Below are 15,151 nucleotides of genomic sequence, written 5' to 3'. Positions count from 1 at the left end.
TGGGGTTTGAATACATCTGGTTTACTTCGGCATCCAGACCTGACCTGAACATAAAAGCAAGAGGAGGAGGAGGGTGGGGGGATTTACTCATTTTTCCTCGGAAGCAGGAAGAGACACAGTGCCATCTAGTGCTCCCTGTGTGCAGATCTTGGAGGGGTCCTTGGAAAGAGTTTCGGGGTGCATTGAGGCAGAGAGGCAGAGAGGTGTAGGCGTGGGGACTGGTTTATTTGGCAAGGTGTTGATGGGGGAGGATTTTGCATGGTTGCTGTGGACATACGTTTGTGTGTTATGCTCAAACTGCAATGAAGGTCTGGCCTGGACTCAGATTTTCCACTGAGATCACTGTTACAGGGAGAAAAAGCTGTGCGGAGAAACAGGGGGTGGGGGGAGTGGCGGGGACATCTGGTAATGATCTGTGTTTATTAGCAAGCTCTCATTGTAAATCTGTTGGGTTTTTGGCCGCTGTTGGGGTGGTATAAATTGTGATGCATGCATTTTGAGATGTCTCAATAACAACCTTCATCAGGAATACATTACTCTATAAAATTCTGGAGGAATTCATTAACCAAGCATTTAGGAGTGTTTTCAGTTACACAGGCGATTATGTTCAAAGGAAGGCATCTTTCAACAGTCTTGAAAATGGCAGGTGGGATTGAGTTGACTGAATTACCTCATTATGGAGTCATTATCTATCACCGTGAGGAAACAAAACTGGGGTATGTCCTCAAAAAGGTCAAGATAAAACTCTTAACATGTAGAAAGAACTCACATACTTCCTAAAGCTGAGAGGTTCTGCATAATGTTCTGGGCACAGCCTGTTGGCAGACAGGATGCAGAGTTTCCACAGGATCCCGATGTTCAGTGGAGAAGATTAGCAGCATTTCTGAGTCAGAGAGAAAGAAGGAATAGTGCTGAGTACAGCCAGTGTCTCCAACGCTTTTTTCCTCGTGGTTTTTAACATCTTGCAACATTTAACACGCCACCACATTCATCTTTGGGGTTCATCCCCCTGTGAATGGCAACTATTTAATTTTTTTAATAGAGAAATGATTCAAAAGCTACAATGCATAAGTGACCACGGATGAGATGAAACACAAGGAACAAGGGGGAAATGAGGGTAAAAAAAACTGCCCTTTTCTTCCAGCGAAAAACATGAAAGTCAGTGGAGCCCAGATGGAAGAGATTAATCACACTGTGCCTGTTACACTATGACCTAAGACTTCATCTGCCTCTGGTCCAAGTTAACAAACAAGGTACTGGGAACAGTGGTCGTCCAGATCAAACTTTACTGTAAGCTAAACTGGGCTCAAGTGGCACCATGCAAACGCAACAAAAACTGATGACTTGTCTTTGTTATGGGTTGAACCACTTCAGATACTACACGGCGCCAGTCAAAACATCAGGAAATTGCTGGCTAATCAAGATTCAGAACCCCACCAAATTAAGATAATGACAGGAAATGGGAGGTCAACTACTGCTACAAAAGTCCCTTATCCATCTCGTCTCCTCAGACGTCTTTAGAATCATCTCCAGTCAGCAGCAAAGCAGAAAATACTTGATTCATTTTATTATTAATTTAATTTCAATTCCTATGCTCATCACTGCCTTTCAGTGCATGCAGAGCAAAGGGGGAAATAGTTACTGGTCATCTGCTGCCATCTAGTGGAACCTTCTTTTATTTTGATGGCAAATGTAATTCTGTAAACACTTTTTCTCACAACTCTAACATGTGTTTCCCTCTGCTTGTAAATTAATCAACATGCACAAGTTATAACCAAGGTCATTTAATTTGAAATTCACAAATGTGAATAATGGGGGGGGGGGGGGGGGGGCTACAGGAATAAAGTTATGTCATGTTGAAATTAACATCATTTTTACAGTCTCCCCAGTATATTTACAGCCAACATGTCATTACATTGCTTTTGAGGCCTTTCCAAAAATATATTTTCACCAATATTACAGCTTCTGAACATACAGAATCTCACCACCCAAATACTTTCCAGAATAACATCCAAACATATTCATGCATAAGAAACTGAAAAGCTTATTAATAGCCTGGTGGGGAATGAGGGAAAAGAACAAGCTTGTGCTGATGTTAAAGAAATAGTTTGACATTTTGTAAAATACATTTATTTACTTTCTTGTCGAGTTAGATGAGGCGATCGATACAGCTCTATATCTATAGCGAGGTACTTAGACTGTATAAATAGATGGACGACACGTCTCCTCTTCAACCCACTGTACAAAAGTGAAGCCAAAATATAATTTGGAGCCAGATTCAGTCGTGATCAGGGGGGGGGCTGAAGCCGTCCGAGCCAATCACGAGCCGAGGACGGCCACAGAGCTACTTTGTTAGCACCATGGTAGCTGTTTGTCTAGAAAGACATCATGCTACCCATAATATTCTTTTACACAGACTTGTGACGGCCATGGAAAGCTAAAGTTACATCTGCTCTCTCGCCTCCAGCTCTGCGACTTCTTCACTCAGCGCAGCAGTCAATGAAAGTCTCACCCCCTTGTTATAGCATCAAATAACTAAACCATTAAAATTAAAACTCATCAAAAAAAAAGAAACACTTGAACATACATCAGCGTGATAGACATGACAGAAACCATCTTTGGGCAACATTTATCTGACGTGCACTTTTACTTTTAAGTTTGGCCCGTGTCCCTTCCGCTAACATATAGGGGGAGGGCTTTATGACCTATATTGCATTCAGCCACCAGGGGGCGATCGAGATGTTTTGGCTTCACTTTGGGGAGGTGTCATGTCGTCCATTTTTATACAGTCTATTAGTGGTATCAATTTTCTCATCCAATTATTTTAATTATCATCAATAAGTGCATTTCCCAAAATGTAAAGCAATTCCTTTAAATGTTCAAATAGTGCTTGACAATTGGCTAATGTGACTACATTTACTTTACAGTGACGAGGAAACTTTCCTCCTTTCAACAGCAACTGTACAGCATTATTCGACATCCCTTCATGTATTGCTTGGTTTAGTTGGTCCTTTGCAATTGTAGTAGCCTAACTACCAAATGCGGTGTCAGTATGTGTAAAATGTTCTGCTCAGCTCATGTTCGAGTGGCTCTTCAGGTGCCTCCTCAGGTGGTTCAGACAGGTGTAGGTCTTGGGACAGATCTGGCAGTGGTATGGTCTCACCCCTGAGTGGTTCAGCATGTGCTGCTTCAGCACACTTCCATCTGAGAAAGCTTTCCCACACTGAGTGCACACGTACGGCCGCTCTCCCGTATGCACACGCATGTGAACGGTCACCTTGTGTGCCATTGTAAAACCTTTGCCACACACTGTGCACTTGAATGGCCTTTCTCCCGTGTGGGTGAGCCTGTGGGTGCGCATTGCACCCATCTGGGAGAAAGCCTTACCACAATCTGGGCAAACGTGCGGCTTCTCGCCGGTGTGAACCCTGGTGTGACTCCGCAGACCTCCTGCTGTGGAGAAACACTGTGAACAGTGAGTGCACTGGTAAGGTCGCTCTCCCGTGTGAGTGCGCATGTGCTGCTTCAAGTCGTAGCGGTTTCTGAAGCCGCGGCCACACACAAGACAACTCTCTGGTCTGTCGTCGTTGTGGCGCAGCTCGTGGTTGGCCAGGCATTTCTCAGACAGGAAACACTTGCCACATTCCTGACACTGATAGGGTTTCTCGTGGTCCACCCTCTGATGGTACTTGAGCTCGCTGATGCCAGGGAACGTCTCATCACAGTATCTGCACCTGAAGCGATGGTTGGCGCTGTAGGGAAGCTGGTGTTCACTCATCTGATGGTTCCTCAGCAGGTGGGCCATCTTGAAGGTCTTTCCACAATGAGAACATTCGTATTTTGTCAGCAGCTGGACACACTGATGTCTGACCCGCTCGTGGAGAGACCTGAACTGACACCCGCACTTGGTACAAATGTGGGAAGCATTTTTACACTTCCTCTTCCTGTGCCTGGAGAGGTGAGCCTCTGTGCGGAAGGCTTTGCCACACTGCGAGCACTTGTAAGGTTTCACCGCAGTGTGGAACCTCTGGTGCTCGAGGAATTCAAATCGATACTTAAAGCTCCTTCCACACAGTGGACAATTATGCGTGACTCGTCCTCGCGCGTAGACAGCCTTGACCGATGTTTTCCTGGAGGACATAGATGCCGAGGAAGTCCGATGAGCTGAGCCGCTCTTCCTGTGTTTCCCTCCACTCATTAATTTGGCGCTCTCCATTTCACCCACCTCCTCATGACGTTGTTGATGTTTGGTGAGACACTTGGAGGAAATGAAGCTCTTTCCACATTGCTTACACTGATAAGGCTTATCATGATCAACCTGCTGATGATACTTCAAGTCACCAATTCCTGAAAAACCCACCCCGCAATGACTGCACTTGAAAAGGCGGCTTTGGACGTGAGTTAGCAGGTGTTCTTTTAAGCTGCTTGACTTTTGAAAACTTTTTCCGCAGTGCCCGCAATCGTAGCTACGGCCCCGTTTTGGACAGTGGTGTCTGAATTTGTCCAGTGAGGTTGGAAAACTGTTCCCACATTTAATGCACAGATATGCAGCATTTTTGCATTTCCGTAGCCTGTGACCGGCCAGCAGAGTGGCTGTTCTGAAAGCCCTCCCGCACTCAGAGCAGTTGTAAGGCTGCAGCCCGCTGTGGACTCTCTGGTGTTCGATGAGGACTGAGTGGTGCTTGAAACATTTGTCACACTCGGGGCATTTATGCAGCCCTGACTGTCTCCTGCGAGGAGACGATGAGATGTCAGTCCTTTTTGGGGATTCAGGAAAGTCAGTTGAGGTGGAAGGGTTTGTAGACAGTTCTTCATCGAACATGACAATCTGAGGAACGTCATTATTTTCATCGTCACAAGCACTCGGGTGGGAAGCGATGGCCACTTCCAGCGATGGAGGAAGAGACAGAGAGGGAATGAGAAGATCATCTGACGGAAACGGAGCTGCAGGGAAAAGATGAGGAGAACAAAAGTGTTAATACAAATCTTCTTCAACTAAAACACTGTATGATGACGAGTTTATATCAAATGTATATTGTGCACATACCAATGCTACTCTTAGCCAATTTCCCGTGGCACTGTTTGCTCTGGAGAAGAAATTTAAGCTCATCTCCATTTGAGACACACTGCATGTACTCTTCTAGTACAGAGGGGGCAGCACTGATCCAGGATGCAGTCTACAGAAGAGAGGCACAAAAATATATATATTTTTTATTTAAAGTCCACAGGTCTCCTAATTTAGGAGGCACCAGATGGTTTGTCACACAGAACCATCTGAGAATCATTGGAAACTGTTTGGAGGCACTTTCAAATGATTGGATGAACCATCTGTCAATCAAACTCTGTCCCGAGCCAATAAGGAGAAATGGCAAAACTTTGAGAAAAGAGAATTTTCGTGTGATCTTGTGATATCGCGTAAATCCGGCTGCCGTTACAGGTAGCTCTTTAATTTTTTACATTATTTTTCTTATCTTTTAAAAATACTTTTTGCACCTGTTTGAAATCTGGTATTGGGAGCAGCTCCTCCAGTCTGGTGAAGAATTCACAAACCAGAGTCTCCAGTGCTGTGTCGAAGTCAGGGCCGTACTCCACTGGAAACACATTCTGTCAGATGGGGAAAAAACAACCAGACACCCTCAACACACGGCAGCATCCTTCATAAGACAGGCAATATCTACATTTCATTAATCACATTTTGCTAGGTAAAACTAATGGATTTATAACATTTGAGTTTTACCTGACCATGTTATTCAGAGTAACATATCAATGAAATGAAATGTTACCTTCAGGAAGTGTTCTCTGCCATCACTGTCTTCAATGAGGCCTTGCACCAGCTTCATAAAGTTCGCCTCTGGGGCCTCAATTACAGGATCATTGGTCTGGGTTAGAAAACGAAACACAGTCGGCCGTTTATAGGAAATTCAATTGTGAAAACAATATTTCAAAAGTATATAATGATCATAAATTATTTTCATCATTGATAATTATGTTGGTTATTTTCTTATTTAATCAAAAGTGTTTTGTGTCAATTAAATGACAGAAAATTGTGGGAAATTAAAAGAAACATTTGGCAATTACAGTTCATTTGTAGGACCAAATACAGACTTCACAACAATTGTACCTCTTTACTAAGCTTCACACAAAGTGAAACTAAACTCCAAACCACAGAGAATCAGTTAGATGATAGAATCACAAACATACTGGGACATACCACACTAAAATTCGTATTTTTACAGCAGTTATTAATTATTTAATAATTAATGCGTTGTGATCACATCAGTGCCAGAGCCATACACAGCAACAGACAGAACATACGGTCTAAGTACAAACATCATAAACAAATGGGAAAACTTAAGTAATATTTGAGGTAAAACAGAAAGATTCATTAGGCAACATTAAAGGGATAGTTCGGATAGTTTGAAGTGGGGAATGTGGTACTTATCCATAGTCAGTTAAATGACAATGGACTCTGGTAGCTTTAAGAGAGGATAGATAACGGCTATTCCCTCGTTGGAAATTCAAATTGAAAGGTTTGAGGTCAGAAAGTGATTCATTTCTGACCGAATGCTGCGTTTGTCTGACCAAAAACAACAAACTCAATGATATCTAATTTACTATCAGTCAATGTATTGGCATTTTTGCTTTACATTTTAGTCAAACAATTAATCAACTATCAAAACAGTCGCTGATCAATTAATGGATTAGTTAACAAATTTCAGTTCTACACCCAATCAATAAAAACACTCACCTCTTCAATGCAAGAAGTTCGGATTCGGTTGAGGTGGCTCTCAACAGCCTTGAGATCTTCAGGGTGTTCAGAACGCAACAGCTCAAGAGTTGTCTAGAAGAAATTTTATTCATGATTTTAATTATTACATGATACTTTTTCTTGAGTCTCTTATATGAATAGTTCTCATTATTTACGTGATGGATACACCCAATTTTGAACACTTACCCTTGCTCTCAGGCCCAGTGAGAGCAGTCTCCCTTCTCTTTTACTCATCAGTTCAGGAACTGCATCGGTTACCATGGACACAAACTCCTCCAGTTTCCCATAGTGCTTTATGTTCCGCTGGCGTACAACTTCCCACATTACTGCTGACATCAGTCGAAGTGGTGGGACCAGGAGTGCCAGCGAGGAGAAAGGGACACTGAATTCTTCTAAGAGAAAATAAATTGGGTCAAACAAACTTAAGAGCAAGGTGGGGACCTTGTACACTGTAACTGCGGTTACATAAGCCCAGGGCCACTTCTAATGTTACATATGTTGTGTTTAACCATAAAGAAGATGTTGAACGATTGCATTCAATGTTATATAGCGCCTTGAGATTGCTTTTAGCTTTGAAAGGCGCTTTACAAATATCATTTATTATTATTATATCCAAATAGTCATTCATACTACGTTTTATTTGGGTACTTATATTTTAGGACTCCAGTGTTAATAGGAGAGGCATGTCCTAGTTTGTACAGCATCTCACATTAAAGTCAGTACAGCCACATAAGTCCGCACAGTCTGTTCACCTTCTTCTCGCATCATCCCTATGTTGCACTAGCCAGTGTGAAGTACAGCCCTGTAGGGTGCATTATCTAACGCACCAGGGTTGTGTGCATACGTCCAGCGCCAACCACTCATTGCATGTTATAGCTCTGAACGTTAGGATAGTCATTAAATACTCAAATAAACACATTGCACTGCGCGAAATGGCAAAGCAGGTAACCCATAGTGAGTAGCAAAAGCATAAACAGTTTGCGTTGTTAGCATAACGTTATACACTTTATTTAAATTCAGCTAACTATCAGTCACAACGACCCAACAGTTGGGTTGCGTTTGATACATTTAAATACAACTCTTAAACCGTAGAAAGACGTTTTAAAAACAATAGATATCGTTTCTGTTTGTGCACAAGGCTATGCGTAAACTAGCGTTACCAGACTAGCCACAAGGCCACTGATGTTGTCTGGTAAAACCGGCTTATTATCGGGAAAAACAATTCGTGTTCCAGGGATTAGTCGAGGCCTGCTATGCCTCAGCTAATCCTTCGCTTTAGCTACTCCACTAGCCGCATAAGTGATATATAAACTGTTTTTTTCAAGCTTCACAAGCTAATACATACCCGCGTCGTTCATTTCGGAATTCTTTAATAACGATGAAATAAAAATAATTACAATGTACTATCTTTCATACTTTCGGTTAGCGTGCTAGCTAACCGCATACGGGGCTTCAGGCGCCAACTTCTTCCTGAAACACGTTGTTCATTCTGGGGAGCGTTGGTTCTCGGTTAGTAACAGCGAGGTTCGGTTTGCTTTACGGGGCAGCCCGGATGCGGAGATTGATATTCACTGTACTGTCAAAATGAGATGCACCGCCTCTCCGCACAATCAAAATACCTACATCTTTAAAGTAATGTTTAAACTCAACAAAATGTGTTTTTTATGTTTACAATGTTGAGACATTGTAAACATTGTAAGGTAATTGGAATCAAATCTAGAAAAACCCTTTATCGGGATCACAGGAGCTTTATTTCTTAGTGTATTTCTTTCAGTTGTCAATGTATTATGTTTAAAGATCACAAACATATAATGTTGATATTGTGCAGATCATCATGATATTGTGCATGATGTGTCATGTTGGATTTAAGTACAAATGCTGTTGTTGTTAGGAGCAAACAAAGGGTATTTTATAACCTAGTTGCAATTTATTGATTGTTGTGCCTTTTCTTAGAGACTCTGTTAATGTGCATTTCAGGGCTTCACAGAACAAAAGTAATACACTTAAATGTAATTGTAGAGGGTACAATTAGAACAGCTCTGACAACGCAGGATAAGGAATCAGTCAGTAAAAACAAACTTTTGCAACATAATCCTTACAAGAGTGGGTGAGTGTGAAACCTAATCCACAGTGCACAAAGTCAACGCGTCAATTAGTCCAGGCTAGTTGCAAGAATACAACATTAATTTAATACAATGGCATATGGTAATCAATGTAATTAGACAGTCTGGTTTTGCACTACACTGTGAGTTTTCAAGTGTCTCTTCAGGTGATTGAGGCATGTGTAAGTCTTTGCACACAGCTGACAAGCATATGGTCGCACCCCCGTATGGTTCATGGTGTGTTTCTTCAATTCGCTGCCACGAGAAAAACCTTTCCCACATTCAGAACAGATGTAAGGGCGCTCACCGGTGTGAACGCGCATATGAAGTGTCACCTTGCTCGCCATGGTGAATCCCCTCCCACATACAGTGCACTTGTATGGCTTTTCCCCCGTGTGGGTGCGTCTGTGTATCTGCAGCTCGCCGGCTGAAACAAACGCCTTTCCGCAGTCAGAGCACAGATACGGTTTCTCTCCAGTGTGGATCCTTATGTGAATGTTCAGGTTTCCCGACACGGAGAAACGTTTGCCACAGTACGTGCACTGAAATGGCCTCTCGCCTGTGTGACTGCGCATGTGAAGATTCAGGTCGTGTTTGTTCTTGAAAGCTTTGCCACATCGCACACAAATCTGTGTTTTCTGTTGCCTGTGGCGCAGCTCGTGGGCCGTCAAACAGGCAGCAGAGCTGAAAAATTTCCCACACTGCATGCATTGATTGGACAGCTCAGGAGGATGAATCTTCTGGTGGGATCTCAGCTCACTCATACTTGGGTATACTTCCCCACACTGTCTGCACGTGAAGATACGGTTCTGGGTGTGAGTCAGCTCATGCTTACCCAGCAAGTGCATTTTCTTAAAGCTTTTTCCACACTGAGAACAGTCAAACCTTTTGACACTGTGAACACACAGGTGTCTGAATTTTTCCTGTACCGATTGAAAGCTATTCCCACATTTGATGCAAATATAAGCTGCTTTTGTGCACTGTGTCCGTCTGTGAGATGACAGGTCAGAGGTCCTCCTGAAGGCCTTCCCGCACTGAGAGCACTTGTAAGGGTTTTCTCCAGTGTGCAGCCTCTGATGCTCCAGGAGTTCATAGAGATAGATGAAGCACTTTCCACACTGAGTGCATTTTTGTGCAACTCTCTGCCGTGGTGGGTCAATCACAGAGCTGGACAATAAAGGACTGTCTGTAGACATAGAGGGAGATCGGCAGGTGTCTGATGCTCTGTCATCATACTCCTCCACAACGTGAGCATCAGGAATGCTGTCACTGCATTCGCCCCCTGTTGTTTGTTCTGCATTGCTGCTGTCCAGAATGTTTGTTTCCGCCTCAGATGGCCATCTTGTATCCTGAATCGCCATATCTGCTGCGTCCTGAGGAGAAATCCCCTCAGACTCTCTTTGCTTTTGTAATGTTTCTGTGTTAGATTCTACGTCTTTGCCGTTGGTCTCTCGCAGTGAAGAAGGGAGAGATAAAGATGAGAAGAGCCGCTGCTCTGAGGGAGAGGGCACTGTTTGAAAAGAGAAATAAAAAACATTATTCATTTACATTTCAAAGTGGTTGTAATATATCTGCACTTCGACTGATATTAAAAACTATCGTCTTAACCAATTAATCTGTTGATTATTTTTTCAATTTAAATTTTTCAATTGACCGTTTTCATCAACCACAAGATTTAGAATTGCTTGTTTTCTGAGCAACTTCTTCCAAGACCCAAAAATAAATTATTTACAAACATGCATTTTTTCGTAAAGAGAAAAAGACAAAATCCTAACATTTGACAAGCTGGAAACAGTCAACTAATCAATTAGTTGACCAATGGAAAAGTAATCTACAACTTTCAATAAAGTCATTTCTTATGTAAAAATGTCAAAAATTGCTGTTTTCAGCCTCTCAAATATGGAGATTTCATATATTAAACTGAATATCTTTTGGTTTTGAACTGACAAACAAGACATCACCTTGGACTTTGTATTTTTTTTAAACTATTTTCTGACATTTTATAGATGAAGCGATTTATTTTTATTAATCTAGACCAGGGGTCGGGAACCTATGGCTCTTTCGATAACGCAATATGACTCGCAGACAATTTTGAGCTGACATTTTTTAACAAGTAATAAATAATTATATTGTGTCATTATAAAGTAAAACGTTTAGCAGCGGATTTGTTTTTAGTTCTCCCCTCTCCTTTCCTCCACTCTGTCTCTGGCTGTAGGTGAAGGTGTGTTCACACGGGTGTGTGTAGGGGGCGGAAATGGTGGAGATGGTTTGTCAGTGTTTGGAAACACTGCATCAGAGTCTCCCACAGGCAGCTCGGCTTGGAAAGCTCTCACTGCATCATACATGTCCGTGATCACACGGCCCTGAAGCTGCAGGTTTAACAGTGAGATGCTTCGTTATGTCGCACAAACAGTCCAGCTCACATCCACACTTTCGTCCCAGAGATCTGTGGTGTCTTTCCCTTTGCTTTCCAAAAACATTCACACATTTAGATACTTCCTCAAATGTCTTTTCCCGTGGTTGTGCCATGCATTGATTTAATTACCAAAACCGGCGGGCCAGTTATGACAGACATATGATATTTTCTCGCGGGCCAGATATAATTGCCTTGAGTTTGACACCCGTGCAGTAAACACTGAAACTGTGCACATAAATGTGATAAATAACGTAAGTGTTTAGTTTATTTAATAAAAGAGCACCTGTTCAATGAAACAGTTACATTCAATTTTATTAAATATATGGCTCTCAAGGAAATACATAAAAAAATATTTGGCTTTTATGGTTCTGCCAGCCAAAAAGGTTCCCGACCCCTGATCTAGACCATAGGTCTTCAAACAGGGGGGTCCACGACCCCCAGGGGGTCCGCGGAGGTACTGCAGGGGAGAGGATATGGAGAGGGGTGAACTACACCGCCCCCGTCGCACAGACCTCTTCAAGCCTCTTCTATACAATATATACAGTAAGGGGTCCCTGCACCACGCAGTTTGGGGGTCCTTGGCCCGAAAAACGTTGAAGACCCCTGCTCTAGACTATTATCGTCATCTTACTCATCTCATGAATTGATCATCACTTGATTGAGAGATTGTTTCAGCACTAATATGCACATAAAGACCTGGCTGGTATCCACATGCAGACTGACTTACCGCTGGTATCCATCTTGGCCATTTTACCACAGTGGGCCTTGCTTCTGAGTAGTACTTTGAGGTCATCTGCTTTGGATACACACGGCATGTACTCTTCTAGCACGGAGGGTGTATCACTGATCCACACTGCGGTCTTTATCAATGAAAAAAAAGTATATTTTTATGGACTGAAAATAAACAACCAATCTCTGTAAACTGCAATCTTTATGGCGTAAATTGTTGTCTTTACCTGCTTAAAGTCTGGTATAAGCAGCAACTCATCCAGCCTGGTGAAGAACTCACAAACCAGCGTCTCCAGAGCCGTATCAAAGTCAGGCCCATACTCCACCGGAAACACATTCTGTGACGTGGAACATTTCAATCCAAAGAGTAAAACCTCATGTTACTACATCATTTGACAAATCAAACAAACGGCTCCTTTTCATATCACAACTGACAATGAGCAGAAACACACCTTGAGGAAGTGCTCTCTCCCTTTAGGGTCCTCCAGGAGTCTCTGAACAAGCCTGACAAAGTTGGTTTCAAGAGCTTCATTTCCTGGATGAACCTGTCAAGTAAAATATACGCACCTGAATTAAGCAGAACACTTGTTAAACAGACAACATTTTTGATGTCCATGATTGAAAAAGTCTCGCACCTGTTTCGAGCTAGACGGTAGGAAGCGTGTTTTAACACCTCTGAGATCCTCTGACTGTTCAGAAGTTAACATCTGTAATGTCATCTGGAAAAGCCATTAAGCAAGTGTCACTGACAAGTTAGGAAAACTCAAAAATCCCCCTGTGTATCTACAAAGACCACAGTGAAGAACTGCAAACACTAACATCCAACTGCCATCCGATGTATAATATAATACAATATTATACAAATCTGACATTACATGTAGAAAATTGCATTAAAATGCTGTTTTCAGCCTCTCAAATGTGGAGATTTCCTGCTTTTCTCTGGTTTTATATCATATTAAACTAAATCCTTCATTTTTTTATATTAAAGACCAAACAATTAATGGAGAAAATGATAGAGTAGTATTGAGGTAGATTAATCAATAAAGAAAATAACTGCTAATTGCAGCTCTAATAGCTTACTGTGTGCTTTACAATAAAGCTGAATCCAATCTTGAAGAACAGTTAAATTAACTAATATAATCCTTTTGAAAATTTGATTTAAAAAGAAAATCAGACAAATATCATCAAAAAAACAGGTTTGACATGATACAAATATTACTTTTTTAAGTTAGTATCTGCTGAAAATGAAACAACATATGTTAATAAACCGTCCATCTGAATCTCTTACCTTTGCTCTTAAGCCCAGAGTGAGCAGTCTCATCTGTCTGTCTGTCAAAATGTCAGGGATGGCTTCAGTTACCAAGGACACAAACTCCTCCACTTTGCCATAATGCATGATGTTCCTCAGACGAACCACCTTCCACATCACAGCCGTCATCACCCGCAGAGGTGGAACCAGGAGCCTCAACGAGGACAGGGGCAGGGGACTCTCTGCAATGGGGTGACTGTAGCATTATTGTACTTCAAATTTGCTGTCACAACAGAAACAGAAACATCTACACCCTGATATAGTCTCCTGGTTGTTGGTAGAGATGTACTGAGAGTGATAAAAACACAGGCTTCTTTAAGCACACTTCAAAAACACACCAACAAAGTAGCCTATTATCTTGCACACAAATATGTTGTATGATCAGGCAGCAGTCATATAAAGCACATAGAGTGAGACAACAATAGCAAATACTGCATGTAGCGTTAGTTTATTATTGTTAATGTATATTGAGTATATAATGTAAGTTTTCTTGGCCTGATAATAAGTCTTATAAGAAAAGAAGCTTAACCAAATATAGCCCTTTAGCATTAATGTTCTTTTTCATCGGCAGCCCACTTAACGTATGTATTAAGATGTGTTACCTACTAACTGGGTATAGAGATAAAAGGCAAAAGCTGTTTCTCAATGACGTGTAAAACGTAATTCCTCTGTCATTATATGCCCACAATTAAATAGATGGGTATGAACTGCAATGGCTTCTCCCCTTCGCGTTATGTCTATTTAAAATACTTCCAGGAAGGATTAGTTTGACAAGTCAAAGCTAGGAATTTACTGTTAGCAGACAAGCTAACAGCATCAAAACAAACCGACTTGACCCAAGTAAAATGCAAAACATTACCCATTTTATTCCCCCGAAGACTTCTGATAGCTTGAATAGACACAGAGGGATGATTCCTAATTAAAAAAATATTCCTTCTGCAGTGACCATCTGTGAAAATTAGTTTCTAGCTAATCCAGACACAGACAGCACCGCCACCCATGATGTGTGGCTGACTGCACTTCTTTCTTCTTCTGTAGTGTTTATTGGCGGTTGGCAAACCAGCTTAGAGGTACATTACCGCCTCCAACGGGACTGGACTGTGGAACAGGAGACAATGAAGGCGAGACCGTCTACAGAGATCTTCATGCAACAAATGCAAAACTTGAAGATGCCTTAAAGAAGGTTGAGAGATGGGGAGCCTTACCCAGGCATTTTACAGGATGTTGGATCTGACAACTGTGCTTTGGTAAAAACAATAAATTGTGTTGGCAAAAACAGGTTTTTCTGGCCAATTAGAGATGATGTGCTCTGGTATCAGGACATAAGATGTTCTCAGACTGGTCTCAGAGCCTCAGACAGTTACAAAGCAGGCATGTGATGTTGGATCCTGCCGTTTCTTGACCATTATGACCATCAAGTTTCACACATAAATACTGTGAGGATTCATTTTTAGCTCAAATTGAATTAAAACTAGCCTTAGAGGACAGGAATGTTTTAGTTTGTTTCATTTTGAACATAAGCATTTGCAACCTAGTAAGCCAGCACCTCCTTACTGGAAATGGAGCTGGCGAAAAGCTTGAGGAAACTGACCCTGAAGGAGAAGAGACTGAAGGTCAGAAAGCAAATGTATGTTGAGCTGAGAGAAATGGAGTTGAACCGCAGACAGAAAGTCGCTCTGGAGACCCTGCAGCAATGTAAAAGGGACAGAGAGGAGGAAGAACAAGAGGCTGAGCTCTGCCACCATAAGAGAGCCAAAGTCCACCCAGTGAACCTTATTATATTTCAGCTATGAGAGAACTTATGGACAAACAATCGCATCTAGAAT

General features: G+C 41.9%; 1 protein-coding gene across 1 annotated transcript; it reads right to left on the bottom strand.

The window, feature by feature from the left end:
• Positions 1–1,768: 1,768 nt before the first annotated feature.
• On the bottom strand, positions 1,769–14,414 carry LOC115022414 (uncharacterized). Its single transcript, XM_029453394.1, has 14 exons — positions 14,185–14,414; positions 13,305–13,507; positions 12,652–12,735; positions 12,469–12,561; positions 12,244–12,354; positions 12,015–12,147; positions 8,994–10,381; positions 8,115–8,136; positions 6,956–7,161; positions 6,749–6,841; positions 5,784–5,879; positions 5,494–5,604; positions 5,048–5,177; positions 1,769–4,944 (listed from the first exon to the last, which is right to left on the bottom strand). The coding sequence occupies exons 1-14, from the start codon at positions 14,186–14,188 to the stop codon at positions 3,071–3,073; spliced, it is 4,548 nt and encodes a 1,515-aa protein (XP_029309254.1). The 5' UTR covers positions 14,189–14,414; the 3' UTR covers positions 1,769–3,070.
• Positions 14,415–15,151: the final 737 nt, after the last annotated feature.

This window comes from Cottoperca gobio, chromosome 17 (assembly GCF_900634415.1).
Source record: "Cottoperca gobio chromosome 17, fCotGob3.1, whole genome shotgun sequence".
In the NCBI taxonomy this organism is placed as follows: Eukaryota; Metazoa; Chordata; class Actinopteri; order Perciformes; family Bovichtidae; genus Cottoperca; species Cottoperca gobio.
The sequence above is the reverse complement of the archived record's forward strand: the minus strand, read 5'-3'. Positions and strand labels throughout refer to the sequence as shown.